Raw genomic sequence first — 12,872 nt, forward strand, 5'->3', positions numbered from 1 at the left:
GCACGCTGGGATGTTAAGTTCAACCACAGCTGGAGGGCCAAAGGTTCCCCGTTCCTGTTCTAGAAGATGCTAAATAAATAAGTAGAGCTTAATTCATTGCCCATAGCAACTTACCATCTTAAATAGAACTCCTATCTTAGTCATTAAACCCCCAAGAGTTTGTAGGATAGCCCTAACCTGAGAACTTGGTTTGTCAAGAACATCTCTGAATTTACCGTCTACAGACTAAACATTGACAGTCACCAGGCCGGTGGCAGAACTAGTGGCTTTAACTTGTTGGTCATCCGAGACTGTTACAGGGACTATTTTGACTACAAGATAAACTTCCCAGGACTGCGGCTGTACCAGGGAAGGACGGTGTTCTGTGTCTGGTGGAGAGGACACATCGGTCAGTATTGCAGTCTGTATACTCATTTGCACTAATATAAGCGGTATGTAATAATATAATGGTAATAAATCCACGTTCTGCTTGCCTCACCCATGCGGTGTCAGATATATGGTAGCAATCCGCACGTTATGAAACGCCATTCTACAGACCGTTCGCTGCTACAAATCCTCCCCTGGGGATAGTGTTAGGTTCGGCCTGGTGTGAGATACATGCCCTTAATCTGTTATATTGCACTTGTGTTCTGCCCCTTGTTATGCGGAGGGGTAACACCGCCCCGGTTTACTGAACAATAAAAATGAATGCATGCAATGTGTTTTTTTCTGTAATGATTTGGTCTTAGATTAACATTATTTTGAATGAGAAATACAAGAGTTAGACAAAAGAACATATCAGTATAACAAAGGTGCGGTATCAAAGGTCAACATTCAGGATGTCGACATAGAAGTGTGGTCAGCAATGGGCATGTCAACATTGCACTCTTCAGGTATTTGAGCCCTAACCCTTACTGCGGCCTGACTTGAACCCAGTCACCATCCACAATTATATTGTTAGGTCCACGTCGACATTTCTACTGTTGACATTTTAACCATGTAGACACTGAATATTGCAGCTTGTATGGTCTTGCAGATTTGAGGCTGTACAATAAAGTCCTATGGCTCGGCTGTCTAATCCTGTATCATGAAAGGCTAACCCTGCTCCTCACCACTATGGGGGGACATTCAAGTGCTGTTTGTGCTGGGGGTTTTTGATGGGGGGGGGGGGGGGTTGGCAGGTCATAGGGGAAATAATGGAAATATCACATGGACCGTTACTTTTTCCTCGTGAATGGAGCAATACTGTATTCAATAGATTTTATATATACACTATAACTAAACGTTTCCCAAAAGTGGTCCCACCCCCAACGGGCCTGGTTTTAACCCTTTGAGTGCCAAGTGAATTTATCAAAAATAGGTGTGCCAATTGCCAAGCAAACCGTTTTATTAACCCTTCAAGTGCCAACGTTGCTGCGACAGATCCTTTAAAAATGGTGGCACCGCCCACTACTACTGTTCTTTTTTTTGGGTGCAATATTTAACTTTACTTCAATGAATTGGCTCGTCTGTATTTATTTATCGCCGTGGGCGACGCCGGCATTTTAAGAAATCTCACAGCAACATTGCCGCTCGAAGGGTTAAGTATATCCCTGGGTCAGCACCGATGGTTCAATCAAACTGACCGAGGTGCTAAATAATTCACCTGTGGTCAAGCATGGATATACTTAAAACCTGGCCATTCGGGTGCTTTGAAGCATGCATTTGGAAACCTCTGATATACCCTGTGCCGGTCTGTCTGGAAATCTGGGGCAATGCGAGCCATTCACGTTAGATAAGGTAATAGCGCTCACTATGGGGGTTATTTTGGTTCACTCTTTCTGAAAAATTAATTCTTAGATGGACAAAATGATGTGCACGGCAGGGGGGCAGATGTAACATGTGCAGAGAGAATTAGATTTGGGTGAGTTATTTTATTTCTGTGCAGGGTAAATACTGACTGCTTTATTTTTATGCTGCAATATAGATCTCGCTTTGAAGTAAAACCCCACCCAAATCTAACTCTCTCTGCACAAGTAACATCTGCCCCACCTGCAGTGCACATGGTTTTGTCCATCTAAGAAGGAATTTGTCAGAAAGAGTGAACCAAAATAACCCCCTATGTCTCAGTAGAAGCTCAGTGGAACGTCCCTTACCTCATCTCACTGAAACAGGGGTATGCCTGGCTGGGATCAGTCTCCCAGGCTAAGGAGCTGCCAATTTGTCACCATTAATACCGCACCAGAAATGGCCGCCGGCACACGGTGCAGTGATTGGGATCACGGTGTCCAGCCAAGAATTGCTGAGTGTGTACGCAGCACCCCGGGGTGTCGATCGCTCCTGCGGCCCAATTCTGCATAAACATACGCAGTTATTTCACATGGACCCTGCGCTACTACCATCATCATCATCGCCCCCGTACTACCCTGAGCCTGAGGTCATCTATGCAAGTCCTCCCCTAGGTTAGGAGTCATTGGATTGACCTCTGAAGGTCGACAGGCCTAAGGTCAACACCCAAAATAGGTAGACATGGCAAAGGTTGACAGTGAAAAGGTCAACATGAGTTTCCCTTTTTTTGTCCCAAATATCGACATGGATAGTGTCTAACTATACCGTGTCCCCTTACATGGGTCGCTGTACATTACTATATCCTCACACCATGCCATAGTGGATAGTAGGGCATGAAATAACGCCTGTCGGCACGTTAGCTCAAAGAGAAAAAGGTGAAAAAAAAATCATGTCGAACTTCTGTTAACCTTCCTATTGTCAACCTAATGTTTGTGTCGACTGTCCAACCCTGTCATCCTATTTCAGATGTCGACCCAAGACCTGTCAACCTTAAACAGAGCCAACTAATGATCATATCCCAGCAGACAATTGGGCATATTTGGTGAGACATGTATAAACCATGGCTGTAGAAGGGTCAGCGTGATGCTGGTTCAAGCCCCTGAACAACAGACAGGAAACCCCTCCATCAGAGCACCTAATCCGGCCACATGTGGAGGCAGCAGGAAGTGTTAGTGTCGCCTTGTTTTATTACAACATAAGGTACTTGTTGCTCCTATAGAGTATTTAAAAAAAATCTGAAGCAATTAGTAGAGCGTCCTAATACGGATGTAATCAGTAACATGTTAATTCCAGCGACGGACAGACAGGGAGAGCCGGCGTGCTGCACAGCACAGAGGCAATTAACACTGAAACAATGCATTGTGGGTCAAGTCCTGCTCGCTGCATTGCATTGTGGGTCCTCCTGCCAGAACCAGCTGTCCATCACAAGTACAGATTTCACTCTGCCCTGAATAAAGATGGCGGAATTATGCAGAACCCAGCGGCACCATTAACATGAAACATTACGGTAACGAGCAGAGCTCTTGGCCGCAACGTCAGCCGGGAGACACAAATGATTTGGTCTTTCTTCAATTTACCGCCATCAGGTACTTTTGGTGACCACGCTTCTGAAGGTTGAAGGGTCATGATTGTAAAGTCTTTTCATCAGGTTCCCCCTACTCCAAATCCCAGGGGCTTTTGTGAGAGTTACCCCAACCAGTCAACATCATCTTCATCGTCATCCCCAAATAAAGGCGTCGGGGGCGGGCGTCCTTTCAGGCACTAAAGATGGAGGACAGAGACAATTAGTAGTTGTTAGTGGCCTATTTACAGTAGCTAGAGGGCAGATTTATCACAGCGTGGAGAGAGATAAAGAACCAGCCAATCAGCTCCTATCATGTCACAGGCCTGGTTTGAATACTGAAAGCCAGGAGTTGATTGGTTGGTACTTTCATATGAATAGTGGACCAGTCGTCAAAATGGCCGACTCTACTACTATGTGACAGGAAGCTGTTCCTGCTCCCTGTGGTACTGGAACGGTCCCCAAAAGGGCAGACAGATAAATATTATGCATTTTCCCAATGTTCTGAGAAAGCCACTCCCTCCGCGCAGACTGCCTCATTCAAAGATGGACGGAAACCAGATATTGGGAGTGATTACTATTAGACGGTTTTGCGATAGAGCAATCAATTTGCAAGGTAGCAGTCAGGGACCGTTTGTGGGGTGGTTTTGGGGAGTGGAGGCAGAAACGCAGGCGTATTGCGTCCATTTGTGGGCATGTAAGAGGTGGTGACTGCGATCCCGTACGCAGGTGTAACGTCCCAGCTTCTTACTTTCTACGGCCATAAGGACCCAGAACTGTATAGTCTTAAGGTGCCCATACGTCTACGCTGAATTGGGGCAATACCCTGATGGTCGCGTCAGGGGATTGAGCGATATTAACAATGATTAAAAATCCCGATCCGGACGGGTGTCACGGAAACTGGACATTTATAAAGAGTTACATTTCCCCAAACTGCCGACTGGCGCATCCCGTCTGTGGACGGGCACTCCCGGCGGGTCAGCGGTTATATGGGCACCTTTACTACAAGTCCTGGTGGCAGCGACATTGGCATATTCTCACACAGCTGCTGCGCACAGCTCTGAATCAGGCCCAGTGCAGCAGGTATTGGGGGGGGGGAGCTAAGTCTTACCACATCCTCATCCTCCTCCTCCTCGTGTTTCGGCTTACTGGTAGGAGGGATTTTAAATAGATCCTCGTCTTCCTCAGCATCATCCAGACTGAAAGGGAAACGAGAGACGTTCAGTGAGCGCGGGGCCACAGGTTTCCTCCCGTGGCATCAACATACTGTAGTTCCTCACCGCCGTGCATCAGCTCACAGACAATGTCTAGGCAGACGGTCAACATTGAGAAAAAGTTGACATGCACTAGGTTGACACAAGAAAGGGCAACATGAGTTTTTCCGTTTGTTTTGGTGTCAAATGTCGACACTTGAGCACATGGACCCCAATTAGCGCACCGCTTAGTTTGCTGGGAACACTTTTCCATTCCCATAAAAAAAAAAAAAAAAAAACACACCTCATGTCAACCTTTCCATGTCAACCATTGTCACGTCAACCCTGTGTATGTCAACATTTTAGTGTCGACCTATTGACTGTCAACCTAGACCTACCCGGACACCGGACAGCCCGCGGCCTTCCACTAACCTCAAAAGGTTTTTATTTTTGCATCACCTCCAGGTCCGGAAGATCAAGGGACAAGTGGAGTTCTTGCCGAAAATAACCAGATTCTGGTCGTTATTTACCTAGTGCATTCCTCAGTCTGATTGGTTGCTAAAGACAACTAACCCAAACCCCCCTCCTCCTCTTACCCAGCAGGGGATAGAAGATCATGGCTGTCCTCTAAAACGGGCTACTAAAAGATGGCAGCCATCGATCAGGACTGGGAGCTCCTTTCCCAGGAGCCTTAGGAGCTGGACAGTGGGAAAACGTGGGGCGTAGAGCGTATTGGGGTACATCCCATTAGATAAATCAAGCTGCTATAAAAGCCAGGGCCACTTGATTGAATTTGGACACCCCCCCCCCCCCTGCCTAACAGACCCAAATGTGTTCGTAGTGGACCTTTAAGAGACCCACAAACAAGGACTGATCTATTGGGGGCCTTTGCTGGGACTAGAAAGTGGGGGTGCACCTTGATAGCAACCAGGGCACAAACGGACAAATTATAAACAATTATATTTAATTTTTACCGTGAGTGAATGAGTTACTGTAGCAGATGTTCATTAGCAGGACAGATACCTCCCCAAATGTTCCCTTACATTCCTCCTGGACCCAAAGGGCCATATTCAGTGATAAAAATTTGACGTGTTTTATGGCGAGTTTGTGCTATTTTCGCGTTGGAAGGAGCATTTTGCTCTCCAAAAGTGAACCACCCTATTCAATGTGATATTTTCGCCGTCTTTCTAAGTGATTTTCACCGTGTCTCTCCGTGTAGCAATTCTCCATCTTTTCATGGAGAACTGGAATGTGAACTTTTAAACTAAAAGGTTTTTTTTTTTAATTTTGGTGTAAGAAAAAAAAAATCAGGATTTTTTTTCTGTGAAGGGGCATGTTATTTTTATTCATGTGCTTATAGCACATGAATATATATTTAATAAAAAAAAAATTACATTTTTTTTTTACACAGAGCAGCCAGCAGGGGGCAGGAGCTCTCGAGCCGCTCATTAGATATTCATATATTCACTGCACCCGATCATTACATATGCACGATCGGGTGCAGTGAATACTGGGTCCCCCGCTGGCTATAGGGGGGGGGGCAGCTTGTGCTGCCTGGGTCCCGGGGAGCCCTCCTCCCCTCCACATATGTTCTGGGGCAGCCAGGGAGACTTTAATCTCCCTGGCTGCCACCGTCCCCCGGCTCCCTGCCAGCTCCCTGCCGCGGACGCTCGTCTGCTGCAGGGGTTAAGACTCGCCGCGAGTGTCGGCGAGTCTTAACCACATTGAATAGTGGGAGCAGGAGTGGCAGCGAGCCTTTCGGAGCAGGGCGAGTGCATGGCGAGAGAAAAAAAATCTCTCGCCATGCACGGTGAATTTTTCTCATTGAATATGGCCCAAAGCATCAGTTGCCACCTAACCTGAAATGGGTGGTCTTCTTCTCCTGGTGGGACTTGGCAGCGCTGACCGGACTCTCTTTCCGTGGTGGTGGCATTCCTGCTGCGCTGGGGGCTGGAATAGCTTTCTTTAGAGGAAGAGGGCTGCTACCTTCCTCATCACTTCCGAGTGGTGGTGGGGCTTCTGGCTTGTCGTCCTCTACGTCACTCGCCATTGGCAGGGCTGCGACTTCTTCGGCCACAGGCAAGTCTTCCTGTACTGTAAGGTCTTCATGAGTGGCTCCGGCCTCGCAGGAGGCGGCCTGATTGGCTGACAGCTGGGATTCATCATGCACAGTGGTCTCACATTTCTCTGGGGAACTCTTCTCCTCCACATACGTGCTGGACTCCGGCGTGTCGCTAGAGATCATGTGGACGAGAGCGGATGGACAATCTAAATCCTCCTGGATAACCTTCACATGTATGGTCTCTTCAGTCTCAGCCGGCTTGACGGATGGAGGTGGCGTTCCTTCATTTCTGGCCTGGCTTTCTGTCCCTGTAGGTCCATTAACTTCTTCATACTTCTCCTCAAGATCCAAGGTCTCCTCCTCAGCCATATGATCAGGTTCCTCTATTTCTTCATGGTCTACTAAGTTGGCTTCGCTTAGAGTGGGATTTGCTGAGTCAGACTTGGGTCCAAGAGGACCAGGACCTTCTTTGTCATCACCCTCCTCCTCATCGCTGCTGCTTCCCGCTGGCTCTTCCTCCTGTGGCTTGTTCAGTAACTGTAGTGTAGTTGCCTGAGAAGAGACCACACTGCAAATATTTAGCCACATCACAAATCGCACAGTCTCCCCCCTCCTTTGTACGGACTTGTTAGCTTGAACGTGTAGCAATTACACAGCGGAGGTAGCAATTTCATAATCTGAAGTCATGAAAGACGGCCCATCTATGAACCAGTGACATCATTGAAAATGCAGCCAATGAATTCACTACTTTTCAGTGAAAACCCTGAGAATGCAGCCTATCCAGTCACTAAGAGCAAGTGACATCACTGAGAATGCAGCCTATCCAGTCATTAGGAACCAGTGACATCATTGATAATGCAACGTATCCAGTCACTAGGTGCCAGTGACATCACTGAGAATGCAGCCTATCCAGTCATTAGGAACCAATGACATCATTGATAATGCAACGTGTCCAGTAACTAGGAGCCAGTGACATCACTGAGTTCAGTCTATCCAGTCACGTGAGAACGTCACTCATCCACTCACTAGGTGCCAGTGACATCACTGAGAATGCAGCCTATCCAGTCATTAGGAACCAGTGACATCATTGATAATGCAACGTATCCAGTCACTAGGTGCCAGTGACATCACTGAGAATGCAGCCTATCCAGTCATTAGGAACCAATGACATCATTGATAATGCAACGTATCCAGTCACTAGGAGCCAGTGACATCACTGAGTTCAGTCTATCCAGTCACGTGAGAACGTCTCTCATCCACTCATTGGGGTACAGTGACATTATGAAGAATGTATCCTATCAATTTTCCGGAAACCCAGAGAAATAACATGGAAAGCCAACCATCCATTACTAGGAACTAGCTTGTTATGATTATCTGGCCAGAAATTGCCTCAGCGAGGACAGTGCTTCCTAATGAGTGGATAGTGTCTTCACTCAGGAATACCTACAAAATGTCTGCCCTCATTCCGCATAGCCGGCCATTAGCTGTACCTCAGCAGCCAGTAACACAGAACGCTCTCCTGACTGACTGACCAACTTCACAAATATGGTTAATAAAAACCTGACTGGATTCAACAGACTGATAACCCTATTTCCTGAGTGCATTCAATCACCCATGCCAGAGTGGAGACAAGGTGCATACATAGATCTGGTTGCTGGAGACGCCGACCCTCAGACGGGTGGGTATGTGGTTTACCTTAATTGTGCTCATGATGATGCCCAGAATCACTCGTCCACTGTACGACTCCTCCAGATCAAACTCCTTCCTCAGGGACTGAAACACCCCATTCATGATCTTCTTTACCTGGGGGTGAGACAACAATGTCATACGAAGGCGAATGTGCCGCTTAGTCACATTTGAGTACTGCGCTTATAAGGCATGAGATATAGGCCAATAAATCCACAAGGAAACCGCGAGCCGTGAGCGTAAGCTGGAACCAGACGAACACAGGCCAGGTGGCGCCTCAGTGATGTCACTGGGCCCTGGTAGGTAAATAGAGGGCACACTAGATCTTCCCACAAAATGGAGGCCTCAGCTGCATAGGCTATGGGCAAAACCTTTGACAGTATTTTTAAAATGTTCCCAAGTTCATGGAAACGCACGTACCCATAGTAATGCCAATTGTATAAACCCGGGCTTGTGTAAGCACTTGTAGCACTACACCTCCCAGCATGCCCGACAGCTGAGGGACAGAGTCTGCCAATCTGTGAAACTTAAGTGTGTTCTGCTCTGGATTTACCTGCAAATTAATACCCTTTGTCACGAAACTGACTCAATACACAGAGAGAGGGGAAACCGGTGCTCAACAGAACGTGGGCTTCTGTGTCGTACGTCTGCGAATCATGCTAAAGCGAGCAGCAAAAGTAGCGCACTGCCCCAATTCGACCACTAGGTGTCGCCACACTACCACATGAGACCCTCACCTCCTCTGCAATGTCAGCAGCTGGACTTCCACCTCCTTCCCTCACACAAGCATCTCTAAGCTGTTCCGTCAGAGAGGTGACCTGCGCCTGAAGCTGTGCGCACTGGGCGGGGACAAAAGGAAAAGCAATAATGATTAACAAAAATAACACTCCCACCAATCTGCTGTGGTCGGTACTGGGGGTGGGAGATAAACTCACTTCCTGTCTCAGGGGCTGGAGCTGGGCCGCCTGTTCCTGAAGCTGGGCCAGTTTCTGCTCAGCGCCATTCCCCATCACGTAATCAGGAATGGGCGCAATTGGGGTTTTAGAACAAAAAATAAAGAAAAATATTTCATGCAATAAACGTCATAAAAGAAATCTACGAGACCCATTACAAGATAAAATTGGGACATTATATGGTTATCGTTACCAGAGGAGCCCCAATGGCTGCAGCGATTCGCTCACCTCAACGCTTTGGTCTTGGGCAGAATTCCGGTCTCTCTCCTTGGCACAGACATCGGTGAGTTGTTGCGTGAGAGAAGAGATTTGGCTCTGCAGCAGGGAGCACTGGGGAGGGAACACAGAATGATCTATTGATAGAGCCTCTGCGCCCCCACCCCTGGATCCTTCTGTGGCCACTATTCCCAGCACACTGCTCTGCATACAGTCATCATGTGCTGCAATAACGCAGCACGCACCATCTACAACAGTCAGTGGGGCGCATCCAGATTACTAAGCCTAATTAAAGTATAGAGCGGTTTTGTCCCTTCCTGAGTCGTACATCAAAAATTTTATAAAATACATGTTTTGGAACACAAATGAAAGCCGGGAAGACTTTGGGGTACAATTCTGGAGGAAGCGGTAAATATGGTAAAATAGGGGCAACTGTTCTTTGCACTCCCGCCTGTTTCTCTCTTGGTTATTAGAGTCTCTCTTGAAGGAGGACGTACCTTGTCCCTAAGCGGCTGAAGCTGCGCAGCCTGTTCCTGGAGCTCCGAGATCTGCTCGTCGCGGCCCCGAGAGGACGACAGCTGCACAACAAGGGGACAAAAACGATAAATAACATATCTATCTATAACCGTAGGTTCTAGCCTTGATGGGTCGTAACCAGTAGCAACCTTCAGATTTATCGGCCTAATCATCGTCTTCTCTGTTCTGATTGTACAGTATGTGTTATTCTGTGTTTACGCCTCGCTCTCGATGCATTTTTCTAACACAGTCTGTAACGCGGCGGCAGGAGCGTCCCAGAAGGACTTTACATCATCGCGCTATTCCCTACAGACCTGCTCCGTGGCTGCCTGCTCGCGGGTCTTCTTCAGGAGCTGCCTCAGGTTCTCAGTCTCCTCCTGGAAGGTTCTCCGTAGCTCTTCCCGCTCCTCCTCTGCCCGCTGCCGCTCCTGCTGCGCCTTCCGCTTTCGCTCCGCTAGATTCTGCGGCCAAATGAGGCGGTTAGTGTACAAACCCACCATAGATCTCATCGCAATATCCTGGTTTGCAGATTAACCTTTTTGGGTTGATGCATCAAGCAGTGATCCACTCCTCCGCTCTCCTTACTGCTCGATACATCGCCCCCTTTGTTCAGTAACCAGCACTGCGATGTCCCCCGTGCCCAATTCTCTCATGGTTCTGGGTGACCCAGTATGAAGGAGTACACTGGTTAGTATATCGCATCAATGATGTTTACCGGCTAAGCCAAGGCAGCCACCCCATTAGTTATAGGGACACACCACAACAAGCAGTGACGGCAAACGTTTCCTTGGCGATCACCCCAAGGTCACCCTACCAACACAGTCTTAGAACCTCATTGACGCTTCCAATTAGGAAGCAAGGGTGGTTCTTCTTGGGAGGAGAACATCTCGGGCGATTTCGTAGCTGGCCCACAGGAACCCAGAAACCAAAGTACAATTACTATGCACCTGGGTCAGTCTCACCATAGAGTATTTATCAGAACCCTCTGGCTATAGAACCGTTGACCCCACTGAAGAACTTTCCACAATGCCACCAGAGTTCCATCAGATGAGGCCCAGCACCCAATGATCAGGATGAGGACAGTCACCTTTTCCAAATTCTCCTTCTCCACCTTCAAGTCGGAGATCTCTTCCTCCAGAGCCGCCAGCCTGAGTTCGAGGCTGCGCCGGCTGTCCTTTTCCGTCTTGACGCGTGTCCTGGTCTGCTCAGATGTTTCTTTGACCTCTGAGGAACAAAGAGGTTGGAGAATTCAGCAAACCCGCCTGGCAGGGGTCTTCAGACTTTCGCCTGGAGTTGAGCATGCACTCACCTATCAGCTGCACCTGCATGGAGCCAAGTTCTGTGCGAAACTTGTCTGCTTCCTGCTGCGCCGCTACCAGCTGCGTCTGAAGATCCATCTGCCTCTTCTGATAATCGGTGATCTCCAGCTGCAGCCGCGACACCTGGCCGGTCGCAGCCGTCAGCTCCTCCGCCACCTTAGCCTGCGAAGGGAGGGGGAACCAGGTTATCGTACGGCCAGAGAGGGTGTCTGGACCTATGGCTAGTGATGGAACTAAATGAAAAGGGCATTAATACTTAATATTACATTGCATCTAGGGCGATGAAACAAAACAAACGTGGTTCCGATTTGGCCAAACCGGGGGGGGGGGGGGGGGGGGGGAGGGAAGAGAGAGAGAGAGAGAGAGAGAGAGAGAGAGAGAGAGAGAGAGAGAGAGAGAGAGAGAGAGAGAGAGAGAGAGAGAGAGAGAGAGAGAGAGAGAGAGAGAGAGAGAGAACGGAACACACCATACTTTTAAAATGTATAGAAGATTCTATTAACCCCTTGAGTGGTATGCCCGGAAATTTTCCGGGCTCAGCTGCGCTGCTGCAGCGGGCTGTCCCGGAAAATTTCCAGGCATACCACTAATATACAATAGGTGCGCACCAGTGGTGTCCAGGTGTGCACCACTGGCGCAGCACCTCTAGAGCCCACCCCCATCACCTTTGGTCCGGCGATCGGCACACAGGAGCTCCCCATACCTGCCACCAGCCGTCACTTATTTTACAGTGACGTTGGCAGCAGGCTCGGGTATGGTCGGCGCGGCTCGGGAGTGCTCAGGCACCCGAGTCCTCCCGAGCGGCCGTGAACATCCCCCAGCCTGCCGCCGACGTCACTGCTGAATGTGACAGGCGGCCGGCGAATGCAGCGGGGACAGCGGCGGCAGGGATAACGCCAGAGCAGAGGTGTGGGGGGGGGGCTTATAACTTCCTGTGGTGGGTTTTGCTGGGGCAGGACAAACCTGCCCTGGTAGGTTTGTCCTGCCCCAGCAAAACCAACCATTCAAGGGGTTAAAAGCCCTCTCTCAACAACTGGGAATTTGGTAAATCATATATGTCCTATGTATATTATAATCTTAATTTACAAAGCTTGTAACAGAAGATAAATAAGTAGAAAGAGAGGCCCCAAAGACCTCACCTGGTACCTGCCCAGATCCGTGTGCAAGGCATGCTGGGAAAGATAGCGACAGTCAGAACAAGCCAGCAAACCAGAATACAAGGGAGAGACAACAGATTACGGAATCAACGTCGGGACTCTACTGGATTTCCATCAAGCGGGCCGCACTAAGGGATGAAACGGCTAGCTGGATAGCCCAGGCCAGTTATGGAGGCATGGCATGGCAAATATGGGCATGGACTGCTCCGGAGATAGGCCACAGCGGGCGGCATTGCCATTTGCCGACAACCATTGGCATGCCCAGGTTAATGTGGACCAGAGCAAGTAGCTATGACATCATACTAAGATTGACCAACGTGTGAGCAAAGTTCATCATAGACGAAAAAGGGTATTCTGCGTAACACACCAACTGCACGGAACACGTAAAGATCATGTGATTAGCCGT

General features: G+C 48.6%; 1 protein-coding gene across 3 annotated transcripts in view; it reads right to left on the reverse strand.

Moving 5' to 3' along the window:
* Positions 1–697: 697 nt before the first annotated feature.
* The window catches only part of LOC146055195 (uncharacterized), a 14,348-nt gene continuing 2,173 nt past the window's right edge, over positions 698–12,872 (reverse strand). Inside the window, exons 3-14 of one of the 3 annotated variants that reach the window (XM_083168207.1) lie at positions 12,449–12,481; positions 11,303–11,474; positions 11,081–11,217; positions 10,308–10,454; positions 9,975–10,055; positions 9,490–9,591; positions 9,244–9,297; positions 9,046–9,147; positions 8,318–8,425; positions 6,420–7,174; positions 4,479–4,566; positions 698–3,567 (exon numbers count right to left, since the gene is read on the reverse strand). In XM_083168207.1, the coding sequence (XP_083024333.1) occupies positions 3,493–3,567; positions 4,479–4,566; positions 6,420–7,174; positions 8,318–8,425; positions 9,046–9,147; positions 9,244–9,297; positions 9,490–9,591; positions 9,975–10,055; positions 10,308–10,454; positions 11,081–11,217; positions 11,303–11,474; positions 12,449–12,481 (1,854 nt within the window). In that variant the 3' untranslated portion in view covers positions 698–3,492. The remainder of the gene's footprint in view (positions 3,568–4,478; positions 4,567–6,419; positions 7,175–8,317; positions 8,426–9,045; positions 9,148–9,243; positions 9,298–9,489; positions 9,592–9,974; positions 10,056–10,307; positions 10,455–11,080; positions 11,218–11,302; positions 11,475–12,448; positions 12,482–12,872) is intronic. The other 2 variants (XM_083168209.1, XM_083168208.1) reach the window with 2 other exon arrangements.

The sequence above is a fragment of the Crinia signifera genome, unplaced genomic scaffold (genome assembly GCF_055691185.1).
Source record: "Crinia signifera unplaced genomic scaffold, ASM5569118v1 HAP2_SCAFFOLD_343, whole genome shotgun sequence".
NCBI lineage: Eukaryota > Metazoa > Chordata > Amphibia > Anura > Myobatrachidae > Crinia > Crinia signifera.